The 16,232-nt window shown below is 37.4% G+C and overlaps 1 protein-coding gene across 7 annotated transcripts in view; it reads left to right on the top strand.

The window, feature by feature from the left end:
• Positions 1–16,232, top strand: part of RNF111 (ring finger protein 111) — a 65,283-nt gene that overhangs the window by 23,157 nt on the left and 25,894 nt on the right. For all 7 annotated transcript variants that reach the window (XM_030013637.2, XM_030013639.2, XM_030013635.2 and 4 more), the window contains one exon: positions 10,931–11,057. In XM_030013637.2, coding sequence (XP_029869497.1) covers positions 10,931–11,057 — 127 coding nt within the window. The remainder of the gene's footprint in view (positions 1–10,930; positions 11,058–16,232) is intronic.

Here is a 16,232-nt window from a genome sequence, read left to right as displayed (position 1 = left end):
GACCACTAACAACTCTCTTTGCACACAGAGCACCATGCAACAGTGAAACTGGTATATGGATGAGAAAATGTAGGTTATGGCTTCTCAGGCGGCCATCTATTTTTAACCATGATAAATGTGTTTAAAGTGAGAATTTTCGATTAATTTTTTTTTAGTGTACTTGAACTGTTAAAACCTACTGCCCTTTTTTAACACAAATTCAATTAATACCACTTCTGTGCTTTTATTTCCCTTGAAGTGTAGAACAAGTATTTCCATAGTGAGGCTTTCCATAGGCATTTCAAAGGAATCTTTTTTGAGAGAGATCTCTTTAAAAATTGACGTAATGATCAGTGAATATTCAAGCTGTTCAGGTAACTTCTGATAATTCAGTGATTCAGTGTGATGTTATTTTGATGGTAGGAAGACTGGAACTTGCAATTTGTTTAATCTAGTTATGTGGAAAAGTAAGTTTATTGTCCAATGGCTTAATTTTTGAACTACTTGAAAACCACACTTAATTTATTAAATTATGTTTATTCTCATGTCATGAATGAAAGATTGATTAGTTCTGCACCAGTTAATTTTAGATTAAAATACTGACATCAGTTGTAACTGAAGTAAGGTGTGCTTTAAAGAATGTGTATTCTGGTGGCTGTACTTCAGGACTAACACTTGCAGTGAGCTGAGAAGTCATTCTGGCTTAGAGCGTGTGAATACTATGGGGATTTTTTTCCAGTGGAAATATGTATTGATGGGAAGGTTTTGAGCATTTTATTTACATTTCAGATAAAATGGGAAGTTGAACAGACTTCCTGCATAAAAGTGTCCTATTTTTAGTAAGATAAAAGTGTGATTAACACTTTCTGTAGCTTTCTGCTATTATATAAGGCATTTCTAGTTATTGAGTTAATTGGGACAGAAATGGGGCCAGCTGGAAAAATAGCTATGCAACTGCTCTGTATAGTGAACAAGCATGATGGTGTTTCTATATGAGGAAGGGGTTGTATTGCTAGTAATGCTACACTAGCCTGTTAACGTTGGGGATTAATTTTTTTGCTCTAGATTGGCATGTGAAGGTTACATACGCATCTGCTGAAATTACAGAATATACTGAAGGACAAAGAACTTCTGCTAAGAATATGAGGCCTGCAGCATATATGTAAAAGTAGTAGAGGATAGACTTAAGAAAGGAGGAGAATAATAATAATCAGAAAAGAAAATACAATTTAAAAAGTTATGGTAATAACTGAATTTTTAATAAGCTGGCATCAAAGTGATGCGATTAGTCTTGTAGCCTACTTAATAGCAATTTGTATTAAGGATATGTCACAAAATATTTCTTTGCTTTGAATGTTGATGTTGTCATGGCTTATAACCCCAGCTGGCAACGAAGCACCACACAGCCAGTTGTTCACTCCCCCCTGCTGGGATGGGGAACAGAATCAGAAGAGTAAAAGTGAGAAAACTCATGGGCTGAGATAAAGACAGTTTAGTAAGTAAAGCAAAAGCCACACATGCAAGCAAAACAAAACAAGGAATTCATTCACTACTTCCCATCGGTAGGCAGGTGTTTGGCCATCTCCAGGAAAGCAGGGCTCCATGGTGTGTAACAGTTACTTGGGAAGACAAATGCCATAACTCCAAATGTCCCCCCCTTCCTTCTTCTTCCCCCAGCTGTATATACTAAGCATGATGGCATATGGTATGGAATATCCCTTTGGTCAGCTGGGGCCACCTGTCCCAGTTGCATCCCCTCGCTGGTGGGCAGTGTGAGAAGCAGAAAAGGCCTTAACTGTGTGTAAGCCCTGCTCAGCAGTAACTAAAACATCTTGGCATTATCAACATTGTTTCCAGCACAAATCCAAAACATAGCCCCGTACTAGCTACTATGAAGAAAATTAACTCTAGCCCAGCCAAAACCAGCACAGATGTTTATCTAAAGATACAGTGTATTTAAAGAATCAGTAATTTAATTAGCGCATACTGTCCTGGAAGATGTTTCTTTCTGATTATTGCAAGAAATTAAACTAACAGGTCTTTTTAACCAAATAAGTGTTTAGTAGGTTAGTTCTTATAGTTAATAAAACTAACTTGGCTATTTTTGGAAAATTATATGAATGGAGATGTGTGTGTGTGGGGGGGGTTCTTGTTTTTTAAACAAAACCTTTTACAAAACCTTTACCAACCCCCTGCCCCCCCCAAACAACACTATATAGGGCTTTTCCTCCTTTTCCTTTTCTGTCAGGGCTTCAGCTACTCTTCTGGTGGAACTTTGAGCTTTGGGAGTGGAAGAGTATTGAAAAAGTCTGAAATCCTGACACCTGGGAATAGATTATACTGTTTTACCAACTTTGCCATAAAAGCCTGTTGTCCTCGTTAAATCTGGGATGACCAGGTGAAGGTCATTCAGGACAGGGAGGAGAGTTGGGGGCATAAGGACAATTTAAAAACAACTATGTGTAGTTTAATGATACAGTTACAGTTGAAAGTGCAAGTGCTTTCAGGGGTATATATTCTAATCTGAATGTTGATCAGTTGGTTTTAATTGAAATACTGGGCTTACAGTTAAAATGACTGCAAGCAGCAACATTTTTGCTGTGAAATGCAAATTTGGATTCTGTGTTTTGTTTAGGTAGCTCAGAAACTTTTCTTTAACCCTTGGAGGAGCTGTATACACACCTACAGAGATAATCCTCTTTTGACTTTCCTTGTCAAAAGAGGCAAAATTTCAACTTTTACTGTAATTGGATTTCTATAATGTTGTAATGCAAATTTTCTGATACGCTTGTACAGGTATTTGATTTTCAGCTTGGATTTAAAGGGCTTTGGGTGCCATTTGGAGACAGCCAATCTGGGGAGGGAGATCTAGTAAAAGCTAAAATTGGAACAAGTTTTTAGCCTTACATTCTCTGATTTGGCAGTAAAGCTAAACCCTGGGAAATGGGAAAGTGTTGTTATAAAAAAAAGCTGCGTAGAATTTTGCATTGTCATAAATTGTTCACCTAATAGCACTTAAAATTCCTTCAGGGTCTGAGATGTTACTTTGTATTTTTGAGCAGCTAGTGCTAGACAGGCATTGCCTCTTCCCTTGGAATGTAATGCTGATGAGAAGCTGTTCCAGTTTTTGTTCAGAGCTGCCTAGAATGATAAGACTGAGTTTATTCACTACTGTTGTCTTAATTCGTATAACATATTTGTTGTTTGTCTCTCCAAAAAGTTGAATATAGACATCTGATGTTTTGAAAGCCATAGGCTGGTGAAAATGTTAAACGTATACCACTTCATGTTCAGATTATTTTAACAGATTCAAGATAAACATGTATTAAGTGGAAATGAGCTGTCTGTTGTTAGAGTTGATTATTTTTCAGTTACTTAATCCCTTCTAAAACTACAGCATGTGCTCCTTTTCTCACAGTAACAGATGCAGCTCATAATTCAGAGCTTTTATTTCAATAGCATTAGTGGACAAGGAAGTGAACACTTATCCTTTCTACCATGCCTCTTACTAGAGAGGGGTTGGGCAAGAACTGGGAAGTGGCAAGGAAAGAAGCACCTGGCTTTGTGAGCAGTTGACATTAACCATTGTTGCTATATCTCTCTGCTGTGAATTGGAGCTTTAAATAGCTACAGTAATAAAAGTTAGCATGGAATTCACTTCTCTTCCCTGTAGCTGCTGCAACCTTCTGTGCTGAAAAGATGCTACTTCTAGAATTGGCTTGCTGTAGCATTGCTGATAGGACTAAGATTTGTGTGTTTGGTTAAGAACAGTGTCCTGGTTTCGGCGGTTCAGCCATGACAGTCAGTAGAGTTTTGGATTAGCCCATATTAGCATGGCTCACAGTTGGACAAGATCCCCTAAATTCTGGTTGTAGGCTGTCTTTTCCACCAGGGTGCAGACTCTTAAGCAATTTGTATGTTTTTGAAAATTTCTCCCATCATGCCCAGCTATTGGAAAGTATATTCCAAATAAATCCAGGTACAGAAGAACTGTTGTCTTCTAACCAAGTGTCACCCAACACTAAGGGCATAGGCAGGTTCTTTTAGGGATCCTTGGCAGAACGACAATGGCACTAAATTGGAGTTACAATTAAAGCTTTATTTTCTTAGCAGGATATTATGATTAGTATAGCACAGAATTTATGATTACAATGGCACAGGATTTTGACAAGCAGAATCAATATAGTACAGTCTATAAGTAGTGCAATACAGAATTTATAATACAACTTGACTTATAATTTCTAATCACCTGGACCCTCTGCAGATCAGGTCAAATCTTAATATGTGGTTTGCTGTATCAATATAATAATCATAATCTAGACTCGAAAATCATATAAAGAATACAAGTCACTCAATCCTTGGAGGAAGCAGAGGATGGTGGCGGGGTCCCTGGCCTCCAGGGGGGTCACGCTTCTCCCTGTCCAGCAAGCAGTTCTGGTCCAGGTTCCCACTTAGGACTTGTAATGGCTTGATTTTATAGACGGTGCTCTGTGTGCTGTTACTCTTCCCTGTTCTGTGATGGGGTCATCAACAACACGTGGTTGGCTGGGTGCCTGGGACCTTCAAGGCTGGCAAGAAAGGGAGTAATCGTCTTGGCGCCCAGGAGTCTTGAGGCTGATAGAGAGGGGAAGAAGAAATCTGTTTGGTTTGTCTGCTTGGTTCACAGGACCTTCAGAGCCTGAGAATGAGGTGAAAGGGAACAAATATGTGACCTTCTTGGTAACAGAGAATGGCTGCTTGCCTCATAAAATGGCGTTAGTTATGCTGTGTTAGCAGGGGTTAGGAGCAGGGAATACTGGTCACACCTAGTTCAAGAAGTTTGAAAGTTGAAGAAGGGAGTACTCATTAACACTAGTAGGATATTACTGTTTTATCCATTTCAAGCTGAATTACAATCCAGGTAATTATCTTGAACTCACCAGCACAAGGTGCTGTAGAGGGCCATAGTACCAGCAAGTTCAAAAAAGGATTAGACACTGTGGTGGGTTGACCCTGGCTGGATGCCAGGTGCCCACCAAAGCTGCTCTATCACTCCCCCTCCTCAGCTGGACAGGGGAGAGAAAATATAATGAAAGGCTCATGGGTCAAGATAAGGACAGTTCCATAAAGCAAAAGCAAAGGTCACAAAGGAAAACAAAAGATTTTATCCTCTACTTCCCATCAGCAGGCGATGTCTGGCCATTTCCTGGGAAGCAGGGCTTCAGTACAGTACTAGTGGTTGCTCTGGAAGACAAATGTAAATAGCGAATGCCCCCCCTTCCATCTCTCTTTACTTTGCTTTTATAGCTGAGCTGACATCATATGGTATGCAATATTCATTTGGTCAGTTTGGGTCAGCTGTCCCGGCTATATTCCCTCTCAAGATCTTGCCCAGCCCCAGGCTGCTGGTGAGGGTGGGGGGGAAATGTTGGAGAGAGAGCCTTGATGCTGTGCAAGCACTGCTCAGCAGTAGCCAAAATACTGGTGTGTTATCAGCACCCTTCTAGCTACCAATACAGAACACAGCACTATGAGGTCTGCTGTGGGGAGATTTAACTCCATCTCAGCCAGACCCAATACAGACACACTTGCTGATAGCTGTCCATGAGCAATGAATAGACAAGAAAGTGCTCTCTGACATCTGTAACGTTGTTGTGGGTGCTGGGTGGTGTGAGAGGCTTCAGTTAAAGAATGTAGCCTGGATTTTCTACTCTGGCTGCAGAGTTTTGCCTGCTGCAGCTGGCGGAGAGAACGTGGGCCTCAGCAGGCCCTTGGTCTGATCCAGTGAAAGCTTGGAACTCAAAATAAGTCATCTCTGTCACTGGAACTTGCCTGCTTATTTTAAATCTCTTCTATTTTCACTTATGGCTTGGTCAGACTGTCTCATTTGAAATTGTGTATTGTAAAACTCATTCACTATCTTACATGTAAAATTTAAACTACTTAAACACCATATTAATTGCAAAATAGATGTAAAATACCCTCCTGGAAGGACAACAAGCAGCCAAACATAAATTTGGATATTATACCAGTGTTATTTATGTCCTTGGAGGGGTACCTGTATAGCTGGTGATTGATTAATCTCTGTTATGCCATGATCTTTCAGAGTTAAGTAATAGTATAATTATATTTATTATACACAGAGTATAATTGTATATATTTTGCTGAGCAAAGCTTAGTCTCTTACTTGTAACTTCTGGATTATTAAAGTATTTGATTCTAAAACTTGCTTTCCTGAACTGCATGTGGTCTGTCAACAACACCTAGCAGTTATAGTTCCGAAATAATCTTACAACTTTCTGGGGAAAAGATACCCTCATTTACTAACCTAAATATTGGACTACATATATCTGCTTAATAAAGTACTTTAATCTGACAGATTTACTGTCTTTGTGATGTAGGGTCTGGAGGAGAGTGTTTTGTTTTTTAAGGGATGATTATCATTTTGACCATGTTCAAATTTGGACTCAAGCCAGTGGACTTTATCCCTTCCCCTAGGTTGGCTGAGAACTAGGTTTCTATCATAAAACAGGCTTTTAAAAGAGGGGAAAAGCTTCTGTAAAGAAGTTACTGATTGTTACCAATTATTAGGCATGTACAAAACCTAATTACTGACTGGTATTGATAGGTCTGAATTGTTGGGATATGCAAAACTTGTAAACTAAAATTTGGTGTTTTGCACGCACTGCAAAATATTATTTGGGGATGTGAGTAGGAAAAAACCCCCAAATTTCAGTGGAAACTAATAAAATTCTTGCTGTAATTTTCAGTAGACGTTTTGTTTTTAACCAGCTCATTTAAAATGTAGAATGAGGTTTTCAGTGGTGGCCCAAAGGTTAATTTAGTCACAAACAACTACAGTATAATTTGCTTGCTGCATTTTGTATTCAGGAGATGACACAGAGAAGTAGTGTATACCCGCAGGAGGATAATTTTCTGTTTGTTTCATAGCCATAGGTATTATGCTGAAAGTAGTACAAAATACCTCTCATAGATCTGCGTAACTATTTTGCTGCCAACAGTCCAATGACTCTTCTCCTTGAAGGGAGATTACCTTCAAGGAGTATAGGATTAGTATAGTAACACACTCATTATACAGATTTAGCTGTTCTCTTACAGGGTCAGTCATTTAGATGATACATTGATGAGTAAGGTATTCATATTTATACTTTTAAGTTAGATCAAATTTGCTTGAAGTTCATTCCAGAGAGAAGGTGACTGGTCAGTGACTGGTACGTGTATAAAAGCAAATAAATGAAGTATACCTTGTCATGTGGACTATATAAAGCATCCTGTGAAGTAGACCGCAGGGTGAAAAGTAATACTGACAAAGATGTGCAAGTATTTTGTCGTCTGGTGTATTTCTGGATTTGGATTTTTGTTTGTTTTGTTGTGGGTTTTTTCCTTGGCCGTCGGTATGTTTTGTAAATTGTGCGTTACATTAGAACTGGGATTTACTGAAATATCAAATTCTGTTGATTTTATGCCCTTCCTAAGAAATTTACTTTACAGGTGTGTATATATATAGCAACTGTATTCCCATGTACATCTAAAGATGTAGACACCTTAAAGATACGTTCAGCTGTTTACTGCTAACGTGTAGCCTTGGATTCACCAGCTGGCTCCTAAGAGTTACATATGTGGTAAATATTTGAGGCATGCGAGTGCCTCAAAATTCTCTTGAGCAAATATTTCTAGAAACAATACAGCAAAACCTCTGAAAATCCATGTTTTATTTCTGCATGTCGGTCATCTCACTAAAGAAAGTTTCCTTCTGCTTTACAGGGTTTAGCACTTTTAAGGTTCAAGTCAACCATCTCGAACTACTCTGACTGATGTACCAGTAAAGTTCACCTTCAGACACTAACTTAACTTGCAAAGTTGCGTTATGTGGAACTGCAAAACATCATGGCTTTGCTAGGATTAGGCTTGGAGTAGTTCAAACCAGCAGACTTGAATTTTAAGTGCATTTGGCAGTGAATTTTTTCTTCCCCCCCTCCCCGCTTTGGTACTACAGAACATTCAAAAAGACATCTTAAATTTCACTTGTTCTTTAGTATCAGCAATTTTAATTGTTAATTGCCTTGTAAATGAAATGCTCTAATGCTAGGATAAATCCCTTATGTACGGGCTTCCTGAAGTTTCCAGGGGCTCTCCTTGATAGCTGTGTTGCTGCTCATGTATTGCAGGCACCCTCTATTCCTGTTGGCCTGTCAAGGAGGCTGTCCTCTGAGACCTCATTTTGACAGATTATTTCAGAGACTTTTCTTTGTTTTAACACTGTCCTTTTCTCTGCTTTGTAGAAGCTTGTCTAAATCAGAATAAACTGGTGTGGTTTTGTTTGTGATGTTTCAACTGTGTTCTCTTCCTTGTAGTAATGTATAAGGAGAGGCAAAGAAGAAATAGTAAATCCTGTTGACAATGAAAGATCGGGTTTTCCTACCACTTAGTACTACTGGCTCTACGGCTAGTGTCTGACTATGGAAGAGCTACTTGATGAGGATTATGAACATTACTTCAGTGTTGCTTATGTTAATGAAGTTCTGCTATTCAACTGACTTTTTATTGTTCAGATAAATGTAATGAAACCAGTTTGTATTGGCTGATTGTCTAATATCTACTGTTCTCCAAACTACTGCAATGTTCTTAAAATAAGCAAAGTTCACATACATGTACTTGCCCCCTTTGTGTGTTTCTAGTAGAACTTACTTGAAAGCTCTTTTTGTTTAAAAGGTGGTACAAAGTTGCATATGATCATAACTTATATTCTTAGGTTTTTCCTAGCAATGTATTCTTACTAAATGCCTTACAAATATTTACATAGTTTAGAGGAGTTGCTTTTCTGCTTAATTTTGAAGAAAGTGTGTATTATTGGCTCCTTGTATAGGAAAGCCCTTCATGGGATGAAAACCTAATCAGTTTGTGCTTTTGACTTGGGAGGGTGCTATTAGAAAGCATGAGCAGTAAGAAATAGCATACAGTTGAACTATGTCTATGCTATATCCTACTTACAGCAACTTTGACTATTTTCCTAAAGATTTTCTTTATTATTTTGGAAGTCATAAAACCTGTTCATCCAGTAACAGCCCTGACGGTTTCTACAGTCTGACTTGTGTAGTCTGTAAAATCACATCCTGACTAAAGATTTGCTTAAAAAAAGGATTAAGTAAAATGAACTCTCAGACCATGACAAAGGCGAGTACCTGAACTGAGTAGTATTCAGTTCAGAATTCCCTTTGGTTTTCATCAGATAAGTTTGTGTCAGAATTTCTGTAGAGATGCACACTAGAATTACATGACGTATGATTTTGTCCTCAAGGAGGTGCTCTTTATTTTCACAAGTAATGAGATCATACTTAAGCCTCAATCTTCCTGCTTTTGCACCTGTCATAAATGTCAATAAATATTGAGCCTGAGGACATGTGGACTCCCAGGAGTGCTCTCAAACTTACTGTAATTCAGAGAACCACGTGTTTAGAAGCACAGAGATGGGGAAAAATAGTTTTGTTTTTCGAACTGATTTTTCAATGGCTGCTTGGCTAGCTGGTTTTGTCTGAGAAGCAGCTAAGATAGTTTTGTGTGAGGAAGCTGTTGCTTGTTTGTCCATGATTTGCAAGACGTCAAAAGCATGACATTCACATTCTTCTGAATGCGATGATGGCTTTAGCTGCCTTTCTTTCACTTTGAGTAATTGGCCTCTCTGTATTTTCAATTTTAGCATGTGACTTTGTTTTTTAGGCACTGTAATGTTTTCAGTTTTTCCCCAAATTTTCCTGCAAGTTCTGAGAATTAATTTTGTCACGTATTCCTTCTGATCGTGAGAATTGGTGAACACCAGTATTTGGAAGCATCGCTCTTTCCACCTTCAGGCACCAGTCTCTCTGGGATAAGCATGATCAGAAACAAAGAAAGGCCATTGGAAAATAAATAACGCAACTTGTTTTTTCAAAATATAAAAATGTTGGTACTTGGGGGGGAATAATCTACCCTGCCTTGTCATTGGATAGAGCAGCTGAGAACAGTCAGTCCATACAAGATGTAAGTATTGACTTGAAAGAGACCAAATTCTTCAAACACTTTTCTTGAAGAAATTTGCAAATCTCAGAATGGTAGTTTGTGATTTCTAAACTATCTAGCTCATTTATTTATTAAGTTCTTCTGTGCTCAGTGGTATTACTATAGTGAATAATCTGTAGCTCAGTTTAAGTATTCTAGAAAGCTCAGACTTGTCACTGTCAGTATTACAGCTGTAGAGAAGTGTTCCCATGTATCTGGGTATTAGGCTGGAACTTGAATCATTCTTCCTGAAGTGGAAATTGTTTCTTATCAAAACTTGCCTGTAAATTGATTTTGTGGGGTTTTGGTTGTTGTTTTTTACTACTGATAGTTTCATTTTAACTTCCTCTGTCTCGTATATGATTATGCCTCTGAAAGTGTAGATGTAAAGATTTTTATAAACACCAGTGGGTTTGTGGTCTTCATTTTGTTGTAGAAGTAAATAACATATATTAGTCGGTGCATCATTTTTCTCCCGTTGCCACTGTTTAGCCTTGAGACTTTAATACCTACAAAAACATTTAAAAAAATTAAAGCTATTAATGGTAACAAACCTCCACTGCTTTGCTAGTTTGAAAGTTTGTTTTTATATTAAATGACTGAATTTCATTGGTATTACAGCTAATAAAATTCACCGTAATTGCTTCCACTAGAATGTAAGTTTGCATATCTTACGCCCCCCCCCCCCCCCCCCATCTTCTGTCCCCTTCCTTTTTTTACTTCAATATTTACAGCAGAATTGCTACCTGTAATAATTAGGTCATGTATTTGACAGTTGCACCTAAGGTTTTGACATACACCATGAAATTCTCTACCTATATGTATTTTAAGTCTAGGAAAATAATAGTCTCTTATAATGACAATTCCTGAGATAGATGGAAGTATACAAACTTTCTTCTTCCTTTTTCCTTATCAGGAAGTATTGATGAAGATGTTGTGGTGATTGAAGCATCCTCCACTCCCCAGGTCACTGCTAATGAAGAAATAAATGTTACCTCAACAGATAGTGAAGTGGAGATTGTCACAGTTGGTGAAAGCTACAGGTGAGACTTGCATCTCTTTGTGTTAATACAACTTGGCTTGACTCCAAGTTTGTCAGAAGGCTCTGTATCATTAAAAGCCCATAAGGTAATGTCACAGAAATTCTAACCAGGATGCATAGTATGCATTTTTTATTAAACAGAAAAAAAAACCCAAAACAAACCCCAAAACGCAAACAACAAAAAAACAAAAGCCCAAAGAAAGAAACAAACAAAAAAACCCAAACCACAGCTTTGCCAAAGCTTGACAATTCAACTAATCTGGAATTGTTGAGGTAGTTGTAGTTGGTGTGACTGATGAGCAGAATTTTGGGGAAGCAAAACTGTACAGTGAGATTGTAGAGAGAGAAAGTTTAGACTGAGTTGACTATCTAGGGATTAACTGAGCATTTCTCAGGAAAGCATCCTACTTTTTTGAAGCTGCTGGTGTGTATGCTTTCATGTTCTTCTATGCCTCTCTGGAAGTTTTGTTCCATATTTGTCAGATTTTGCAGAAGCTATTAAAGTGGAGTTCCTTGAAGAAGAAAACTTGAAATTGTCATGTGCATGGGACTGTTGGAGATGGCTGCCTATTACGTATGTTTTCATATTGGTGAATATGAAGACAAAATTGTAGAATACAAAGAATGACTATCCATTTTTTATAAAATAATGACAAAGGAACAATAGGCAGTAAATTATGAAAACATTCCATTTGTTTGTCGTCAGATAGCGCTTTCACTAATACAGTTTTAAATTTAAAATAACAGACAAGTTTTCCTGCAAAAATCACTTCTATTGTAATAAATATTACATTGAACAAACCAACTTTATCTTTAAGACAAATGTGTGCATAATGTAGATTTTGTGAACACTAGGAACTAACTAAATTTTTTGTTAAACTTTGACACACAAAGGACATCATACTCACAAAAGTATGCAGCCTGAATCTATAGCAAAGAGGAAGTGGGGAGAGATGGTCGAAATCAACATTTTAAAAATTCTTCAACAATATGTTTCTTTATATTTCCTTCTGTTTAAAAGAAAGCAAAAACTGCAGAATCAACAGATGCTCTGTCTTGAGGATTAGAAACACGTTTCTAGAAATAGTTGATTTATCCACATGAATGTATTTGTTGAGAAGAGTCATTAAAACTTCTGAAACAACATGTATGCTTGAACAGACTTGAGCTAGATCAAGTTAATGCTTTAGCCACTTATAACTTGCATGTAAAGCTTTAAAGAGTAAAAAATTAGGCTAGATGAAAGAGGTTGTGCTTATAGAACATTAATTCAAACGTTATTAAAGGCAGATAAGATGCTTTTAAAAAATAAACAGCTGTCTTCCTAGCATCAAGAAGAAATGTTTTGTGTAGCGGCTATAAAAGGCTTGAAAAAATTACTTCTTTCTTCCCTCACCTTCTGCAGTGCTACAGCCAAAACAGTGGCAGCAACCCCTCCTGAGATTTTTATTGATGTCAGTAGTGTCTTTACTGGTGCCTTAAGTGAGGAGGAGATTGAACCAAGGGCACTTTCTGGTGCATTTAAATTTTTGGCCTGTTTGGTTTGTTAGGGTTTCTGATATGCAGATTTCTCAAAGGCCTTTGATTATTTATTAATATCATAACAGAATGGTCAAATTAAGTTTTACTTTTGGGGGGAAGATTAAAGAAATAATTGGGGTTTACTTTGTATTGGAAAAAGTCATGATTCAATGTTTGGAAAAAAAAAACCAAAACAGCAGTAAGAAAACAATTCCAGGAAGTTTGCTATGAGGAGGAAGAGTCTTAAATTCAAATCTTGAGCCTGAAATATCAGAAACTTCTAAACTAGTCTTTTATACTTTGAACATAGAATATTTCCTATGCAGGTTTTCCTGTGTTTTCAAGCATATTAGTTTTGCCAACCACAATGTAAGGCAGCTCTGGGACATCTAAATGATAGTTCAGTATAAAATTATAAATATAAATGCTGTAAGCAAACTGAACATTATGAAGGTTATTTACTGAACTCAGAATACTGTTCAGAGTGAAATAAATGGTTACTTACAGGCAAAAGTGTATATTTGGATGAAAGTAAAAAAAAAAAGTCAAATCAGAAATGCAAAAATGAAGATACCTCTTTTGACCTTCATAGTACTGCTAGCTTTTTTCTGTGAAATCTGAGGCTAACCTTTTTAATGCTTGTTATATACACTGAATACTCTAGAACTAACAACTTGTATTTTTTTCAAAACTCAATTGTTAGTTGAGTAGCAGCGTATATCCCCACAGCAATATATGGACTTACAGAGTGCAAATTGATAGTAGTGAAAAAGATTGTAGATTTGAAAAAGTTTACTTAAATTCTGGAGGCTGTCACTTACGATGCTTGTCTTTATACAAAGCATTCTGCAGGGAAGTTGCAACTTTACACCTGACAATTTCAAAAAACTTAAAATTCTGACATGCTAATCTTGACCTTAGTAAATAAAAGATTAATCTAATAGTAGGCTCTAAATCTAAGCTGTGGTAAGAATGTATGGTTGAGATATTTAAGCATGTTAAAACTGGTTTCTCTACCTTCCTAAATGGAAGATAAAAAGCATTATTTTTTTAAAAATACTTTTAAACAAGTGGCCATATATAGATAATAGGAATATTTTTATTTATTTACAATTTACAGGTGAAACTTACTTTGAAAGGAATTGATGCACTTGAATGCAGGGGTTTTTTTGTGTGAATGAACTTGCTAATACCTGAAGGCCAGCTGATGGTTGAGTGTGCATACAAGTTTACTGGGCATTTTAGTGCTAAAGATCAGAAAGGAGGAAAGAAAATTCATGAAGTGTTTAATCTGTCTCTTCCTGAATCCTCCTTTCAGTCATACCAAATTTTTTGTGGGAGAGAAGAAAACTACTGGAAGAGAGGAGGAAGCCAGCATTCTCCAGACAACACACCTGGGTCCCTTAGAAACTCAAAATTTGTGTTTAGACTTGGAAAAGCTAGAGACAAAAAAAAAAATAGTTTTGTGTTGAAAATGTTGAGGCAAAGCATCTGTTGTGATGTAGAACCAGGAGCATGTTAGAGGACATGAGATCATCTTGCACTATTATTGATGTGTTGTGGGCAGGATAGGTAAAGAACATAGAAATGGAACGTTCCAAGAACATTTCTCTCAAAGAAAAAGGTAGTAAAGCTGAATAGGGAGCAGATAATGAAAAAGCTTTAGAGAGCTAAAGTTGCATGAGAGAAAGGGTTTCTTTCTGCGGTGACTTCAACCAGACTTTCTGGGTAACTTTACAGGTCCCGCCTTGCTTGTCATGACAGCAAATGGTAGAATTTGTGCTCGCTTTTAAGGTTTGCTGTCTCTTGTCTTAAGTGTAATATTGTGTGGGCTTTAAGAATTCCTCCCCCTTTGTCCCCTGCTCCCTTCCAGCATTTATTTCTTGTCATCCTCCTCCACTCTGTTAGTGAAATCCTACTCTGATGATTGCTATTTTCCTAAAAGTAAGAAGATCAGATTAAACTGGCTGTGGACTCTGGAAAAAGCAGTAATGGGACACCATTGCTCAGCAATGAATACATAGTGCTTGATCCTAAACCACACGTAGTGTACTTTATCAGTAGCATCAATGTAAAATTGTCCAGTGGATAGCTACTCGTTTTGGCCTCCTAGAAGTAAGGAGAGTGCTCACAAAAAAAAATTCCTTACTTTCATTCACTCCTAAAGAAACTATTTTGAAACTTACTAAACCCAGTTAAAATCATTTGTCTTGAGAAAAACACTTTCAGTGGGAATTGTTAAGCTGCAGTTTCTTTGAGTTTATCCTACAACTAAGAATAGCAGACCCCAAAATCTTACTCATAATTTAAACCAAGAAATTACCCAGAAACTTTGTGACTGCATCCCTTTGTTGGTTCTTTTGTTACCAGATCTGCTTAATTACTTGTCTGATTTTTATTTGCTTTGTGAAATCAAGATGCTAATGCTCTTCTGCTTGTTTTCTGAGTGGTCGCTGGTGAAATGCAGTTGGTAGCATGTTGAAGCCTCACTTGGTGATGTGCATATAGAAATTTATCACTTTTTCTTACATTGCAGAGTCTCATGTTTGAGAAAATTACATACAGAAATCCATGTGTTAGTTTCTTCCTCCATGTCCTTCATTTTGCCCAGTGCGCCATATTCCATCAAGAAATTGTTATGTGCTGATGGTTATTCCCTCCTTCTCCCTTCTCCATCAAGATAGGGCCACTTTCAAAAGCACAGAGAAAGTTAAATCTTTGATGTAAAATAAACTGCATCTCACGCAGCAGTGTAGCAGCTGAAATCATAGCTAGGAGGTTGAGATAGACAGTATCTACCAAAATGCTATGAAGCCTTCACTAACAATCCTTTTCTGATTGTGAAAAAGCTATTAAGATCTGGTTGAGAGTCATCTTAGCATTAAATGGACTAAACAATTTGGTCATACACACTTCAGAGGTGGACTAACCTAGTCATTTTGAAATTACATGGACTCAGCCACAGACTGAATATACATGGCACTGTATAGCTAACATACTCATTAGTTGTTCAGAATAATGTCCTGTTTAATCATAACAAGGAAGTAAAGACCCAGGCCTCTAACTTTAAGACTGTTTCAATTCAGTAATCCATCCTTTCCACCTCCATCTTTGCTTGAAATCATACCTGATTCAAAAACTCCTAAAGGTTATCAGCTCACTGTACAGTTGTATGCTAGGCCTTATTTCTCTTCATCTCAAGTTTGATGCTTTGTCATGTTGTCTGCTTGTTCTTTTCTGCAACAAATCCAAAGAAATTTCTTATTGTTGAATTTACAGCTTGCATTGAAAAACAAAAAATATGGTTGTAGTAGGTACTGCACTAGTTTTGATATGGAGCTGGATTTCTGTGAGAGAAGTGAACACTGGCAATCCTGCGTACCCTTCCACAGCTAATTTCTCCTCTCTTTTACTACCAAACCTGAGGTGGTCCCATTAACCTTAACTCTTAGTTAACTGAAGGGAAGGGGAACATGAAGGAGAAGGTGGGAACTTAATCTCTCCTTGTATTTCCAAAGTGCACCTTGGGTCACCAGAGTGTAATAGTAAAGTTTTTAAAGGGGCTTGGGAGGTAAATTTCATTCTGGAGTGTTAGTAGGACACACACAAATCAATTTGAACATTATGTAAATCCAAACTTTAAAGAAAATGTGCC

The sequence above is a fragment of the Aquila chrysaetos genome, chromosome 5 (genome assembly GCF_900496995.4).
Source record: "Aquila chrysaetos chrysaetos chromosome 5, bAquChr1.4, whole genome shotgun sequence".
In the NCBI taxonomy this organism is placed as follows: domain Eukaryota; kingdom Metazoa; phylum Chordata; class Aves; order Accipitriformes; family Accipitridae; genus Aquila; species Aquila chrysaetos.
This window is presented reverse-complemented; position numbering and strand designations above follow the sequence as displayed.